This window comes from Garra rufa, chromosome 13, assembly GCF_049309525.1.
Source record: "Garra rufa chromosome 13, GarRuf1.0, whole genome shotgun sequence".
Classification (NCBI taxonomy): Eukaryota; Metazoa; Chordata; class Actinopteri; order Cypriniformes; family Cyprinidae; genus Garra; species Garra rufa.
This window is the reverse complement of record NC_133373.1, coordinates 43,697,213-43,715,124: the sequence shown is the minus strand read 5'-3', so window position 1 is coordinate 43,715,124 and position 17,912 is coordinate 43,697,213. Positions and strand designations below refer to the sequence as shown.

At 33.0% G+C, this 17,912-nt stretch overlaps 1 protein-coding gene across 1 annotated transcript; it reads left to right on the top strand.

The window, feature by feature from the left end:
- The first annotated feature begins 1,524 nt into the window (after nucleotides 1-1,524).
- Nucleotides 1,525-17,419, top strand: LOC141348856 (estrogen-related receptor gamma-like). The gene is made up of 7 exons (XM_073853162.1): nucleotides 1,525-1,673; nucleotides 5,046-5,425; nucleotides 7,035-7,151; nucleotides 7,687-7,791; nucleotides 10,310-10,492; nucleotides 15,362-15,631; nucleotides 17,175-17,419. The coding sequence occupies exons 1-7, from the start codon at nucleotides 1,615-1,617 to the stop codon at nucleotides 17,417-17,419; spliced, it is 1,359 nt and encodes a 452-aa protein (XP_073709263.1). The 5' UTR covers nucleotides 1,525-1,614.
- Nucleotides 17,420-17,912: the final 493 nt, after the last annotated feature.

The window sequence follows — 17,912 nt, the reverse complement described above, 5'->3', positions numbered from 1 at the left end:
AGAGGCTTTTAGATAATACCACTGAAAATACTGTCTGTTTACCTCCTGCATAATGGAGGCTTTTGCATTTCAAACACAAAGATACTCTTGATCTCACATAAACACCTCATTGTTTCTTTTAAGTTTGCAGAGCATTAAGTTAATTACCTGTGCAGGAGATGATCGAAAATGACATGTTTTAAACACAAAAAAGACAAGAATTGAACTGTTTATAGTGGAAATCCTTAGACAATACTTTTTGATACTCTTATGTACACTACCAGTCAAAAGTTTTTGAACAGTAAGATTTATTAATGTTTTTTTTAAAGAATTCTCTTCTGCTCACCAAGCCAGTATTTATTAGTAAAATAGTGAAATATTTTTGACATTTAAAATAACTGCTTTCTAATTGAATATATTTTAAAATGTAATTTATTCCTGTGATCAAAGCTACATTTTCAGCATCATTACTCCAGTCTTCAGTGTCACATGATGCTTCAGAAATCATTCTAATAGTCTGATTTGCTGTTCAAGAAACATTTAGTATTATTATTATCAACATTTAAAACAGTTGAGTACATCTTCGATGAATAGACGGTTATGAAGATCAGTATTTATCTGAAATTAAAAGCTTTTGGTAACATTATACACTATGCTGTTCAAAAGCTTAAAGTCAGTATATATTTTTTCCTTTTTTGGGGCAAGAAATTGTACAAGTTTATACTTTTATTTAGCAAAGATGCTTTAAATTGTTCAAAAGTGATGATAAAGACATGTCTATTTTAGATAAATGCTGTATTTCTGAACTTTCTATTCATCAAAGAAACCTGAAAACATTCTACTCAGCTGTTTTTTGACGTAATAATAATAATAAATGATTTTGAGCAGCAAATCTGAATATTAGAATGATTTTTGAAGGATCATGTGACAAGTAATGATGCTAAAAATTTAGCTTTGAAATCACAGGAATAAATTACATTTTAAAATATATTCAAATAGAAAACAGTTATTTTAAATAGTAAAAATATTACTGCTTTTGCTGTACTTTGGGGGTCAAATAAATGCTGGCTTGGTGAGCAGAAGAGACTTTAAAAACACTAAATATCTTAATATTCAAAAATGTTTGACTGGTAGTTTAAATACCATGGTTTTATAGTTCCCTGAAGAGTCATTGTACTAGCCTATGTATGTTTTTAGCCTATATAACGGGTTTGGAAGCTGGTTAGAAAATAAAACACTTTCTACACTAAGAAAAACGCTTTAAAATTTAAGTTCTGCCCTTAAAATATCGCGTGTACTATAGACAGTTTCAATTTTGTCGTGTTCCTCAAGATTAATTTCACTCTGAAACTGAAGTGCCATATTCGCTGCTCACCTGAGCTAAGCTCATTAATATTCAGTAGAGCGCACTCCCATTGGTCGATTATCTGCCGACGTTAGCTTTAGGGCGGAAACAACGTGAAACGTGCATTCAATATTCATAAGCAGCCCTGGTAGGGTTTAGCGTTTGCGCTGCAGGAGCAGAAACGCAGTAAGGAGAAACAGACGAGCGATATTACAATAAAACATTACAGACGAAAATTTGTGTCTTCAACAAGAGTTTCCTCAGGTTATGATTTCATTTTCAGCTGTCTAATGGATTTAGTGCAGTTTTATCACCCGGAGTCCTTTTCCTTCCCTTCTGAACAGAACAAGTAAGTAACTTTATTAAATTATTAACTTGATATGGACATCATTAGGCTTTTCATATATACTATCGTATTGTACCTTAATTTGAACTGTTATATACATCTATATAAAAGATCTATATAATCTTAGTTTCCCATTTACTAAAGGATCAAAAACAAAACAAAATGGTTGTAATGGTTGCACTGATTAAAGGTGATCCCAGAATCATTTATATTATAAATTAACAATTATTTTGGTGGAAACTATGCTTACGTGTTACATTTTTTGACTTATACAGTATATGAGTAACTGTTTATTTTATTTATTATAATGATTTATTGAGATAATAAGAGGAAGAAATGCATGTTGGAATGTGATAAAGAGTAAAACCTAATGTACATGAAAGATTGTTCATTTATAATTTGACTGTAAAAGATAAAATGTGGACCACAAAACCAGTTATAAGGGTAAATCTTTTAAACTTAAGATGTACACATCATCTGAAAGCTGAATGGATAAGCTTTGCATTGATGTATAATTTGTAAGGAGAGGAAAATATTTTGACTGAGACACAACTATTTGAAAATCTGGAGTGTGCAAAAAACATCAAAATATTGAGAAAATTGCCTTTAAAGTTGTCCAAATGAAGTTCTTAGCAATGCATATTGCTAATAAAAAAATAAGTTTTAATATATTTATAGAAAATTTACAAAATATCTTCATGGAACATGGTCTTCACTTAATATCCTAATGATTTTTTGGCATAAAAGAAAAATCGATCATTTTGACCCATACAATGTATTTTTTGGCTATTGCTGCAAACATAACTGTGCTACTTAAGACTGATTTTGTGGTCCAGGGTCACAAATAGTATGTAATGATTGTGTTTTTCCATAAATCAGCAACTTATTATTAATAATAAATATTTTAGATAGACATTCCACTTGCAAACTCTCCATCACCAGACCAATATCATTATTAATATTACAGTTTCCAATTAGAACTAAAATAACTAAATAAGAGATCCTGTTTAAGTTCCACAATGACTTTTTATTCTATAGTCGTCAAGTTTAGGAAAGCATCATGCTTTAAAGGACCCAGAAACCAATATGTTGCTCAAAACATCATGTAATATTGATCAAAGAAGTAAAGTCAATTGTAGTCCTTAACCCCTCATTTTGAAAGAGTTGAGAAACTATGAAAAAATCAAAACTATCCAGCTGTATATTTACGTAAGAATTGAGGCAGAGCGCTTTAATAAGCACACGTTCTGGCAGCGTTCGCAGAGCGTCTTACAGCAATAGGATTTGAGATGTATGATGGACTCACAGGTAATTCCTCTGGATCCCAGACAAAAACCCTGATGGGCTTTAGGATCACGTTACTGGCCGCTGTTTGTGTGTGAGAGATGGAGTGATAAAACAGGTGTGTTCGGGTGCTGTGTGTGCTGTAAACATTACATCTGACATAGTGGGAAATATAGTTGTGCTGATAAGATAGAAAAGCACTAATTAGCTGTTTTGTCAGATTCAGAGCTCATGTGGTGTGAAACAAATCCTGGTTTGTTTTTCCAGTACAAATGGTTTGAGGTTCATCAAAATTGTCTTTCCATGAACCATGGCTAATAAAAATACAATCATTATAAACACAAACAAGTTGTAGAACGTGCACATTGTGACCTGCACAAGGACAAAACACTATCAGGGTGATACACGTGATGTTAAAATAATGCTTTTACGGCTATTAGTTTTAATGCTGTTTAAACATTAAACAAACCAACACTACCAAGATTCTTTTTTAGGATTTTGAAAGAAGTCTTTTATGCTCACCAAGACTGCATTCATATGATAAAGTATAGTTAAACAGTGAAATTGTGAAACATTTTTACAATTTAAAATAACTGTTTTCTATTTGAATATATTTTAAAATGTAATTTATTCCTGTGATGCAAAGCTGAATTTTTGTCACATGATCCTTCAGAAATCATTCTAATATGCTGAGTTGATATGTTGATACGTTGATGGTGCTTTTTTCATTCTTTGTTAAATAAAAAGTTAAAATAACAGCATTTATTTGAAATAAAAGTCATTTCTAACATTTTAAATATCTCTTTTTTTTTGGTCAATTTAATTAATGTGTAAATAAATAAATACAAAAACAAAAAACTAGCCCCAAGCCTTTGAACGGGAGTGTAAAATGCACCATTATAAAATGTACATGACTAATAAATAAAATGACTAATTGTGAAGTAACATTTTTTACTTAGGAAAAAATGGAAAAATATTTTCTGTTTAAAAAAAAAAGAATAATTTGCTAAAAAAGAATTAGATAAAAGAATAATTTGCTATACAATATATGATTTTCTTTAATATGGAGTTTGGCTCTCAATTATAATGTTCTTGGTACAAAAACAACATTTGTACAGTATTATACAGTAAATTAAATGTATTGTTTTTAGTCTGTTGTTATTTATATGGCTAGAAAGTTGAATTAAAGTTTTTATATTTTTATTATTTTAATTTGCTGTAGCATTTTACTTTTTTCTTTTAAAATTCACTACCAGTCAAAAGATTTTTAATGTTTTTTAAAGACATCTCTCCTGCTCACGAAGCCGGCATTTATTTGATCCTACAGCAAAAACAGTAACATTTTGAAATATTTTCACTGTTTAGAAAAATTGCTTTTCTTTTTGAATATATATTAAAATGCAATATATTCCTGTGGTCAAAGCTAAATTTTCAGCATCATTATTTTAGTCTTCAGTGTCACACGATCCTTCAGAAATCATTCTAATATGCTGAGTTGATGCTCAAGAAACATTTCTTCTTCTTCTTCTTCTTATTATTATTATTATCAATATTTAAAAAAGGTTATAAAAATTATTACTTCTATTTAGCAAGGATGCTTTGAATTAATCAAAAGTGATGATAAAGACATTTATAATGTTACAGAAGATTTTGATTTCAGATAAATGCTGTTCTTCTGAACAAAGAAACCTGAAAAATTTCTACTCAGCTCTTTTCAACATAATAATAATAATAAATGTTTTTTGAGCAGCAAATCAGCATATTAGAATGATTTCTGAAGGATCATGTGACACTGAAGCCTGGAGTAATGATGCTAAAAAATCAGCTATGAAATCATAGGAATAAATTACATTTTAAAATATATTCAAATAGAAAACTTATTTTAAGTAGTAACAATATTTGAGAATTTTACTGTTTTTGCTGTACTTTGAGTCAAATAAATGCAGGCTTGGTGAGCAGAAGAGACAAATCTTACTGCTCAAAAGACTGGTAGTGTATCTGACATTTACAGTGTGTGTAATATTAATCAGATTTATTGTAATAAAAAAATGCAGGAATATATTATTCGCTTTATTCTCTTTATTTCTAAAGCTTTCTGGACATGATATCCATCGACGGCCACTGTCACACCTACATCAAGACCGAGCCGCCGAGTCCTTCCTCTCTGTCGGACAGTCTGACCCAGCACAGTCCCGGGGCGTCGTCGGACGCTGGAAGCAGCTACAGTTCAGTAACTAAAGGGAACCCAACAGCTCTGGACTCTCCCGTTTCATACCCTACAGTTGAGGCGGATCTTAGGCCTCCCGGTGCCCCCTGCAGGCTCCTGGAGGAAACGCAGTTGAAGAATGGATACGGGTTGAGCTCGGGCCCCAAACGCCTGTGTCTGGTGTGTGGAGACGCTGCGTCTGGTTTCCACTATGGAGTGGCTTCATGCGAGGCCTGCAAAGCCTTCTTTAAACGTACCATTCAAGGTCAGGATGCCAGGAGGATGTCTGTTTTTTTTGTTTTTGTTCATTTATTTTTGGTGAAAGTAAAATTTTCCTGGACGTTTCTGTCATTTTTATTAGTTTTTTTATATACACTATATATATATATATATATATATATATATATACTACAAGTCAAACCAGTGAATTTATTTGATTCACAGTACAGCAAAAACAGTAATATTTTGAAATATTTTTACTGTTTAAAATACTTGTTTTCTATTTGAATATAGAAATGTAGTTTATTCCTGTGATTTCAAAACTGATTTTTCAGCATCATTACTCCAGTCACACGATCCTTTAGAAATCTTTCTAATATTCTGACTTGCTGCTCAAAAACATTTATTATTATTTTTATGTTGAAAACAGCTGTGTAGAATTTTTTCAGGTTTCTTTGATGAACAGAAAGTTCAGAAGAATAGCATTTATCTGAAATAGAAATCTTTTGTAACATTATAAATGTCTTTTGTCTGGTAGAGTAGGTTTCTTTCAATTCATTTTTGATTTGCACACATGAATGTAGTAGGTCCTTCAGGTGTTTAGGGTCATTAATTTGATCAAAAGTGACAGTAAATACATTTATTATGTTTTAATAATAACAAATGTTTCTTTAGCAGCAAATTAACATATTATAATGATTTCTGAAGAATCATGTGACACTGAAGACTGGAGTAATGATGCTGAAAATTAAGCTTTGATCAAAGAAATAAATTACATTTTGAAATAAATTTAAATGGAAAACTATTATTGTAAATTGTAATAATGTTTCACAATATTACTGATTTTACTGTATTTTTACTGTATTTAAAAAAATATATTTTAATAGAAAAAAGTTTTTTAATTGTAATAATATTTCATAATATTACTGATTTTACTGTATTTTTAAAAATATATTTAAATAGAAAGGTTATTAAAAATTGTGGTAACACTTTACAATAAGGTTCATTAGTTTACATTAGTTAACCATATTAGTTAACATGAACTAATAATGAACTGCACTTATACAGCATTTATTAATCTGTGTTAATGTTAATTTCAACATTTACTAATACATTATTAAAATGTTGTTAACATTAGTTAATGCAATGTGAACTAACATGAACAAACAATGAACAACTGTATTTCCGTTAACTAATGTTAATAAAGATTAGTAAATACAGTAACAAATGTATTGCTCATGGTTAGTTCATGTTAGTTAATACATTAACTAATGTTTAACTAATGAACCTTATTGTAAAGTGTTACCAAAATGGTAATAATATTTCACAATATTACTGATTTTACTGTTTTTTGAAGATATATTTAAATTGAACAGTTATTTTACATTGTAATAATATTTCACAATATTATTTATTTTCTTGCATTTTACTATTTTTTTTTTTTTTTACAAATATATTTAAATAGAAAACAGTTAAAGAAAACACTTATTTAAAATTGTAATAATATTTCACAATATTTTACTGTATTTTTTTATAAAATATATGCAAATTGTCTAGTTAGTTGCACACTGGGAAAGTGTGTCTGTGAATGTTTGGTACACAGCTTTTCCTAGACAAATATTTTAAGATAATGATGGTCTGTTTGTCTCTGTCAGGTAATATCGAGTACAGTTGTTCAGTCAGCAGAGACTGTGAGATCACTAAAAGAAGGAGGAAGTCCTGTCAGGCCTGTCGCTTCACTAAGTGCCTGTCTGTGGGAATGCTGCGAGAAGGTGAGAGCATATGTGTGTTTGAAGCTTGTTTCACTTTATTATGTTTTTTATACTTTGAAATGTTATAATTTTAGATTATGTAATTTTTTAAAAGTACTGAGAGAATTGTGGGAGTAAATGTGCTTAATTGTCATAAAAATCTTAACTATACGTGTTTTTTTGGGGCATGTTCTTGACAGGTTTTGTGAAATTCACTAAATGCTTTTTTGTTTTGCTATGAAGGTGTCTGCGATTAACCATGCATATATCATGGGCTTCTGAAATATGCAGCTGGACTTAAGTGCTTTCACAAACACAACTGTAAAAATAATAATTATACTCGGATAAAGCTACAGCAGTCAGCAAATAAGCAAAGAGTGTTATATTGGTGCAGGTGTGGAGTTGCATTATTGCTGGCCTGATTTTATTTCAGTGCACCTGCTTTTTTAAAAACGCTGCCAAAAATGTATAAAAGACTGTTTCCTGTTTCATGCGGCTGTTTCAGTCAAACTTTTTATTTCGACATAATGAGCAAGTTGTTTTTCTCATCTCTCAGGTGTGCGTTTGGACCGGGTGCGAGGAGGAAGGCAGAAATATAAGAGGAGAATCGACTCTGACTCCAGTGTGTACTTCAGTGCGCAGCAACCTCACAGAAAACAAAGTAAGAACCGCACTGCACCTCAGCCAGAAACATCTGTGTCTCAGTATGTGTGTTTAGAGTGACCATATGTCCTTGCTTTTCTGGCCATGTCCTGGCAGGGATGTCTAAATTCCTATTATGTACAAGTTTTGGCTTTGTTTTTCTGAAGAGTGCAATAGTCAGGTTCTGGAAATAAAAAATGTCATTCATTTTCCCCATAGGGAAATTGATTTTTAATGATAACTTATTAACCTTTAATCGGATGCAAAACTAACTTTTACATGTACTTTGAACATTAATGTGTGTTGGCAGTTTGTGTACACAACCACCCTACAATGATAAAAATACACCCAGTGGTATTTTTTTAATCTTTAAAAGTAATATCCCCTTTTTAAAATCAGGTCATTCTCAGCTTCTTGTCATTGTGACGAAACACAGTTGATTGACATGAGCGCCTTACCTTAGACCCACCCTCACCGAGCTGAAACAGTCCGAATACGATCGCCATTGTGTGACTCAGGTGCAGGGGAAGACTCTAATTGAGCGATTGAGGTGTTCTGTTGTTGGATGTAATAATGAACATAGCAGTTGTCATTTACTCCTGACATCTGAGCCGCCTAAGAGGCAGAGGACAACATTCCTGATCCCGATCTACATATGCATCTATGTTCGTCTGAATCATTCGTGATGCAGCTTCACCCACAGCAGAATTGAGTATAAGGTATAGAGTATATTTTTTATGCATCTTTGCATATGGCCTTTCTTAATAATATGCTTGTTTGCAAGTTTCACCGATAAATGCGGCTAAATGCAGATAAACGCGGCTAAATGCGGCTAAAGTAAACATTACAGCTGGTAATCCCACAGCAGAGAGGGGCGGGGCAAGCAGAGCTCATTTGCATTTAAAGGGCCATGCACTAAAACGAGCTGATATTTTGCAGAGCTGATTTTGACAAGGTAAAAGGGTGTTTTTTTACACTACTATTGAGAATTTTCAACCAAAGTATATTATAGACTTTTCATTAGGACCCTAAAGAATCATATGAACTTGTGGAAAATGGGCCTCCGATGACCCCTTTAAAAACAGACCTGCTATGAGCTCCAAGGTTGTTAATCAATGGTATATGCTTTTGTTAAAGTTAGAGTTTTAAATAATTGTGTTTAATAAAGGAATCACTTACATTACCCATGATACTGTAAAGAAAATTCCACCAATCAGAGAGTCACAGTGAGCAAATCTGAGCTCCGCCCCCCGCCATTAAGCACCACTAATGATGTAATTAAGTCACTTTCCTCACACTATAATTCACATTAATATTTGGGGTGGGGGAAAATCAGTTCTTCCTATGCATCGCGATTCTCTCTTTTTTATATTTAAAGAATTCAGTACTGACTGTTTAAACGCAAGTTTTGAGCAGTGTAGAGTAGTGCTCGTTGTTTCTCGTTCTGGGGCCTCATTTATAGAAACCATCCTTGATTTTATCTAAGAACTTTTCTGATTTGATCGTAAGAGCGATTCAGAGAAAACGAACGTACCACGAAATCCATGCGTACGCCAGTCATTCGGTTATAAATCACAAATGATCGTGGAATTGTGTGCAGCTGAATGTTCCGCCGTCGAAACGCCCCTGCTTAATTAATTAACATATAAAATGAGCTCATTCCTAAAGCAAAAACTCTGTGACAATGGCAAGTAAAAAGGAGCGCAAGAAATCAAATTATAGTGAGGCTGAACTATCTGCAATACCAGGCATTACCACAAGGAAACGGTCGTACGCCAAGCTGGAATCTGACGTGGAGATAAGTACTTTTCCACGTCAAAGACGGTTTTTATAAATCTGTGCTTTGATGTGGATTTGATCGTACGAACACTCTAAGATCAAATCAGTGCGTAAGAAAGTTTTATAAATGAGGCCCCAGGTGTTATGTTTATGTGGTGCAGCGCAGCAGGACGCAACGCGTAAAAAGACAGTATGAGTCATTATAATCAGTAGTAACATTTCCGTCACATGCTTGAGGTATTCGGCCAATCACAATGCACCGGATAGCTGGCCAATCAGAGAACACCTCGGTTTGAATCAACAATGAGTTTTGTAAAAATCTGAACTGTTTCAGAAAGGCGGGGCAGAGAGCAGCAACAATAATGTACAGTGTGTGGAAAATAATGTTTTTTTTAACCTCATATTGTATAAACACATTGCATTACAACAAATGCAGAAAACAATGCTCTTTTTTTTGCTCATCATATGACCCCTTTAACTCTTTGGTGTTGAGACTTTAAGCTTTGCAACTTTACAGATCTTATCTATGCACAAACAGCTTGTAACACTCCATAGACAAAGGAAAGCAAGAAACCGCATCATATGACCCCTTTAACTTTTTTGATCCACTTCAAATGCTGACTGCTATATAATGAGGTCTATAGAGAGCATGTCAACAGGAAAACGAAGCCAAAACCTAGACATTTTAGGCAAGTTAGAAAGGGAAAATAGGATGTCACACTGTATATTTTAATATTCTGTGTTTTTTTTTCCATTAGCGTCCTGCAGAGCTCAGGGGGAGAATAAGGTGGTGACCCTGCTGTTGGGGGCAGAGCCAGAGAAGGTGTGTGCCATGCCTGACCCCGCCCTCCCCGACAGCGACATCAAAGCCCTGACGACCCTCTGTGACCTCGCCGACAGAGAGCTCGTGCTCAACATCAGCTGGGCCAAAAACATACCAGGTACTACAGACTTTAATTACATGTGTGTGTATTATCTGTTTGTTTTGGATACACAGAGATAAAATGCTGTTAGTTCGGATGTGTTTCTGTGTAACCTAAAAACACATACAAACACACACATTCTGTGACACTGGAATGTCAAAAGCTTTAGTGTTTTCAGAAGAATTTGATTATGAAATGCCTTATTGTACTCAAGATATCGGTTCTTTTAGCAGCTCTAAATACACTTTAGCACATTTAGGTGTCTCAATGAGGATTTGTCATAGCCTTTTGTTGTTAGTCAAGCTAATATATTTACTACAGACTAGCTGCAATGTTTGCTTTAATTATGAATAATTTTTCTAAAGATGTCCTCTATCTTTGTCCTCATAGATTTTGTCAGATTTTGCTCACTTTTACGACTGCATCTCAGTATACACACATACACACAGAACTGGCCAGCACCTGTTTTTGTGTTGATACTGACCTCTGTAGTAATGCTTACAAAACAAACCACAAACCCAGGTGTGTGTGTGTGATTCTCTGTAGCACGTGACTGATTATATCCCATAGTTTTGTGAACTGGATTACACTATTTGGTAAATAAACACAATTAGTTCACATTTAAACAGAGAGAATGTGAGTGAATGTTTCCCATTGATCTACTTCAAGGCAACAGACTTCTATTGATTATGGCATGAAGTGCAAAAAACATTTTTAATTAGTATTTTTGTTTTGTTTTCAAGTAAATATAAAATCACCCTTAAAATAAGTTAAATTCACTTGGTAGATACACTGCCAGTCAAAAGTTTTTGAACAGTAAGATTTTTAATGTTTTTTGAAGGAGTGTCTTCTGCTCGCCAAGCCTGCATTTATTAGTAAAATTGTTAAATATCTTTACAATTTAAAACAACTGCTTTCTATTTGGATATATTTTAAAATGTAATTTATTCATGTGATCAAAGCTGAATTTTCAGCATCATTACTCCAGTCTTCAGAAATCTTTCTAATATGCTGATTTGCTGTTCAAGAAACATTTTTCATTATTATTATAAATATTTAAAACAGTTGAGTACATTTTTTAGGATTCTTTGATTAATAGAAAGATCCAAAGATCAGTATTTATGTGAAATAAAAAGCTTTTGTAACATTATACACTATCCCATTCAAAAGCTTGGAGTCAGTATTTTTTTTTCTTTTTGGGAAAGAAATTATATAAATGAATACTTTTATTTAACACAGATGCTTTAAATTGATTTAAAAGTGATGATAAAGAAATTTTATAATGTCACAAAAGATTTCTATTTCAGATGAATGCTGTTCTTCTGAACTTTCTAGTCATCAAAGAAACCTGAAAAAATTCTACTGCTGCTTTTAACATAATAATAATAATAATAATAATAATAATAATAATAATAATAATAATAATAATAATAATTTTTTTGAGCAGAAAACCAGAATATCAGAATGATTTCTGAAGGATAATGTGACTAAAATGCTAAAAATTCAGCTTTGAAATAAATAAGTAAAATTTGAAAGGAATACATTTTAAAATATATGAAAATAGTACAAATATTTCAAAATGTTACTGTTTTGCTGTACTTTGGATCAAATAAGCGCAGGCTTGGTGAGCAGTAGAGACTTCTTAAAAAAACATTAAAAATCTCACTGGTAGTGTAAAAATGAAAAACATCAAAAACTTGTTTTCAGAGAATATGTATTTTTAAACATTAATATGTACAGTATATTTTGTATAATTTGTGCCAGGACCATTCCATTTTGAGGCAAATCAATCATTTGATATTTATATGTATTTATATATTTTTTAATTTAATATTTTTATTTAAAATATATTTTTAAAACAAACAAAGCAACTCTTTTTATTTTAAAATCTGATTTTTTTCTTTTGGTTTTGATTTAGCTCACTTCTGCGAAAAGTGTGTGTGTGTTTGTGTTTTGTTTACAGTACATGTTGTAAGAAAATAAAAATAAAACACGTTATAATATGAAAAAAATAAATATATTTAATTTCAGAAAATTTGTGCTAGGACCAATCAACCCTTTTACATAAAAATGTTCGATAATGTTAGATAAAGTGTAACATATATAATATATAATATATAAATATAATTATTAAAATAGTTAAATATTTTTTTAATAATTTGAAATTTGCATTTCTTTGTATATTTTGTAATTTATTTATTTTTTTCAATAATTTGATATTTATATATTTTTATTTATTTATGTATTTTTTAATGTAATATTTTTATTTAAAATATTTTAAAACAAAACACTTTTTTATGATTTTTTTCCCCTCTTTGATTTTGGTTTTGCTTTAGCTCACTTCTGGTAACTGTGTGTGTGGTCCAGATAAACCCTTGACCAAAATGTCCTCACAATGGTAGTAAAATATAAAAGTTTGACCTTGTGGGGACATTACTTTAATCCCTATGAAGAAAACAGCTTATAAAGCATACTAAAGAATGTTTTGTGAAAATGTAAAGCTGCAGAAGGGTTGTATTTTGGGTTCGGGTATACAATATACAGTTTGTACATTATGTTTATGGAAAGTCCTCTCAAAACCTAAAAAACCCAATGTGTGTGTGTGTGTGTGTGTGTTTTACATACACAGGAGCAGTTGTTTGTGTTCATGTCAACAGTTTGACAGCAGCATTGTCTTTTTCCCAGCGTCTGAAGCAGGATGTACAATAGAAGATGACATTGCTGATTTAAATGGCTGTGGGGTTGTTTTATTTGCGTTGTTTGAGTGTCACAAGGGCCCTTTGATTCCGTTAACACGTTTCACAGACGTCGATACGGCCGCGTCTCCCGAGCTCGGCGTGAACGGTAGTGCCGCCTCATTCGGCCCACGATCGATCAGCGCAGAGATCCAATCAGCTAATGAACGTCACTCAGGAGGAGAGCGAGAGAGAAATACGAGCCATTACGGCCCCTGATAAACATCAGTGATGGGTGAAAAAAATCAAATCAAAGCTGCTCTCCTCCCTCGCCACACCAAACTAATCACTGGCTTTTTAATTAAGTGTGAGAGAACGTGAATGAGAGCGATTCGTCCGTCATTGACGCTGTTCTTCAGGGACAAACCCCTGTCACACACACACAGAAGCTTTCTTTCCTAACAGAGGTCACAGGCCATCGTCAAATTAGCTTTACAATTAGGTGGGTTTTATCTGTCAGTTTTAAAGGTCATTTCGTTCATCTGAGTCAGCATCTCAGACGCAGATTTTTAGCCTATTTAACTGATTTATTTTTTTTAAATATAGATATTTAGGTGATTAATTCGATATTTTTTATGTACTTACCTGTTTGGTATATAAATTATTTGGTAATTTGTTAAAAAAAAATTGTTTTAACTTAAAATACTTTGTTGCCCCACTAACTTAAAATGTTTAGTTTAGTCAACTTGAAATTTTAAGTTTCTTCATGTTAATTTATGTGACAACTTGGATGTTTTAGTTGACTAAACTAAAACATTTTAAATCAATGGGGTTACAAATTATTTTAAGTTTAAATAACTTTTTTTTTTTTTGCAGTGTACGTGTTTCAATCAGATATTTAGCTGATTTAACTGATTTATTTTTTTAATTAGATATTTTTTTATGTACTTACCTGTTTAGTATATAAATGATTTGGTCATTTGTAAAAAAAAAAAAATTATAATTGTTTTAACTTAAAATACTTTGTTACCCCACTAACTTAAAATGTTTAGTTTAGTCAACTTGAAATTTTAAGTTTCTTAAAAATGTTAATTTATGTGACAACTTGGATATTTTAGTTGACTTAACTAAAATATTTTAAATCAGCGGGGTTACAAATTATTTTAAGTTTAAATAACTTTTTTTTTTTTGCAGTGTACGTGTTTCAATCAGATATTTAGCTGATTTAACTGATTTATTTTTTTTAAATATAGATATTTAGGTGATTAATTCGATATTTTTTATGTACTTACCTGTTTGGCATATAAATTATTTGGTAATTTGTTAAAAAAAAAATTGTTTTAACTTAAAATACTTTGTTACCTCACTAACTTAAAATGTTTAGTTTAGTCAACTTGAAATTTTAAGTTTCTTAAAAATGTTAATTTATGTGACAACTTGGATATTTTAGTTGGCTAAACTAAAACATTTGAAATCAATGGGGTTCCAAATTATTTTAAGTTTAAATAACTTTTTCTTTTTTTTTTGCAGTGTACGTGTTTCAATCAGATATTTAGCTGATTTAACTGATTTATTTTTTTAATTAGATATTTTTTTATGTACTTACCTGTTTAGTATATAAATGATTTGGTCATTTGAAAAAAAATAAATAAATAATTGTTTTAACTTAAAAAACTTTGTTACCTCACTAGCTTAAATTTTTAGTTTAGTCAACATAAAATTTTAAGTTTCTTCATGTTAATTTATGTGACAACTTGGATATTTTAGTTGACTAAACTAAAACATTGTAAATCAATGGGGTTACAAATTATTTTAAGTTTAAATTAAAATTTTCTTAAATTAAATATTTAGTTTATAAGTATTTAGGTGATTGGTTGTTTTAGTTATCTGATTATTTTATGATTAGTTTTAGTTATTTTTGCAAATAAAAGTTATTTTTGTTGTTTTAAATAGTTATTTGTTTGGTTATTTATGTAGCTAATCTCAGCTGTTATTTAGGTGTTCAGCAGTTAAATTATTTAGGTGATTGGTTATATTGGTTATCTTTTACTAAATATTTACTTTTTACTATTAATAGTATAATATAGTAAAATAGTTTAGATATGCTTTTATTAAGTCTTTTGCCAGTTATTTAGATTACTTGTTTATTTAGCTTATTAGTTATTTTTTTAAAGAGACAGTTCTCTGATCAGTCCCTCCATCACTCCTGCAGGTTTCTCCAGCCTCTGTCTGTCTGATCAGATGAGTCTCCTGCAGAGCGCGTGGATGGAGATCCTCATGCTGCGTGTGGCTTTCCGCTCACTGCCCTGTGAGGACAGGCTGGTGTTTGCAGATGATTACATCATGGATGCTGAACAGGCTAAATCAGCAGGTCTGCTGGAGCTCCACAAGGCCATATTACAGCTGGTGCGCCGGTACAGATCCATGAGGCTGGAGAGAGAAGAGTTTGTCACTCTGAAAGCCATTGCTCTTGCCAACTCAGGTAAAGATACTGAAAATAAATTTGCTGAAAATGTAATCACCCTTAGGCCATTCAAGATGTAGAGATGAGTTTGTTTCTTCATGGGAACAGACTGGTTGTTTCTCACCAGTGGATCCTCTGCATTGAATGGGTGCCGTCAGATTGAGAGTTCAAACAGCTGATAAAAACATCACAATAATCCACCACTCCAAGCTGTGTTTGTAAAAATCAAATCCATAATATTGCGTTCTCCAGTGAAAAAGTTGTCTCATCTGAATCAGGAGAGAAATATGCACGGGTCAAGCACTGTTTACAAACAACAGTGTTAGTTAGTTCAAATATGTTAGTGGATTTTAATGTGACATGACAACAGGGGATGGACTTTTTCCACTGGAGGTAGCATTATTATGAGTTTTGGTCTCTTATTTTAGCCAAAAGCAAAGGTCTGAAATCAGAAAATGTCTTAAAGGGGTCATCGGATGCCCATTTTCCACAAGTTGATATGATTCTTCTGGGTCTTAATGAGAAGTCTATAACCTACTTTGGTTAACATTTCTCAATGGTAGTGTAAAAACAGTCTTTTTACCTTGTCAAAATCAGACCATTTTAGAGCGAGCCATTCTGCTGCATGTTCCTTTAAATGCTAATGAGCTCTGCTCACCCCGCCCCTCTCTGCAGTGGGATGACGAGCCGTAATGTTTACTTTAACTGCATTTAGCTGCATTTAGAGGCAAGACTTGTTAACAAACACATCATTAAGAAAGGCCATATGCAAAAATGCATAAAAAACCCTTCTACTCACTTCTGCTGTGGGTGAAGCTGCATCACGAATGATTCGAACGGACATATGTAGATCGAGATTGGCGCTTTCCTTTCAAAAACGAAAGTAACGTTAATCCTCGGAGTCTTCAGCAGCTCAGATGTCAGGATTAAATGACGACTGCTATGTTCATTATTCCATCCAACAACAGAACACCTCAATCGCTCAATCTGAGACATTCTTGCCTTCCCCTGCACCTGAGTCACACAGTGGCGATCGGAGTCGGACTGTTTCAGCTCGGTGAGGGCGGGTCTAAGGTAAGGTGCTCATGTCAATCAACTATTGTGTGAGCGGCTTCTGTCGTGTGTCGTCACACTGACAAATAGCTGAGAATGACCTGATTTTAAAAAGGGGATATTATAACACAAAAGCTTTTGGCTTCACAAGTTGTTAATTGGTGGACTAGAGTGGTGTGGATTATTGTAATGTTTTTATCGACTGTTTGGACTCTCATTCTGATGGCACCCATTCACAGAAGAGGATCCACTGCTAAGCAAGTAATGGAGTGACACATTTCTCATCTGTTCAGATGAAGAAATACACTCATCTACATCTCGGACTGCTTGAAGGTGAGCAATTTTTCATTTTTGGGTGAACTATTCTTTCAAATGAACATCAGTGCAAAAACGGCTAACCTTAACACATCTTATTTACAGTCAACATTTTTTAAATAAAATGCAGCAAAAGCAACCAGGACAACAAAAAGAGACATGAACGACCTAATGTTTTGATTCCCTCTCTCAGACTCGATGCATATAGAGGACGCAGAGGCCGTTCAGGGTCTGCAGGACTCTCTCCATGAAGCACTTCTGGATTATGAGTGTGTCCATCACAGGGAGGACCCTCGACGGACGGGGAAACTCATCATGACCCTTCCTCTCCTCCGTCAGACCTCCGCCAAAGCCGTGCGGCACTTCTGCAGCATCAAGCAGGACGGACGCGTCCCTATGCACAAACTCTTCCTGGAACTTCTAGAGGCCAATGTCTGATCCTTGACCTGATTGGACCGTCAAACAGAGGTGACACGCCCCCTCCTGCACATGATTGGATGAAGGATTATTCACAAATCCAGAGGAAACAACAGATGCTTAACAATAATACAGGGTATTCTGAGACAAACACAGTTTCATATAGCTGAGGATGATAGATAACTGTAAAAAATGAAGTTTCAAATATACACTACTGTTCAAAAGCTTTTTTTAAAGGTGCCATAGAATGGAAAACTGAATTTACCTTGGCATAGTTAAATAATAACAGTTCAGTACATGGACATGACATACCATGAGTCTCAAACACCATCGTTTCCTCCTTCTCATATAAATCTAGTATTTGCAAAAGACCACCGAAAAATAGGTCAATTCCAACACATACCCGACTGTTACGAAACTTTCCAGAGATCGTTAATAGTTACGCCTCCAACATTTGCATCGCCCAATCATCACTAACGTCAGCACATCAGTTAAACAAGGCGAGTCACTCAAG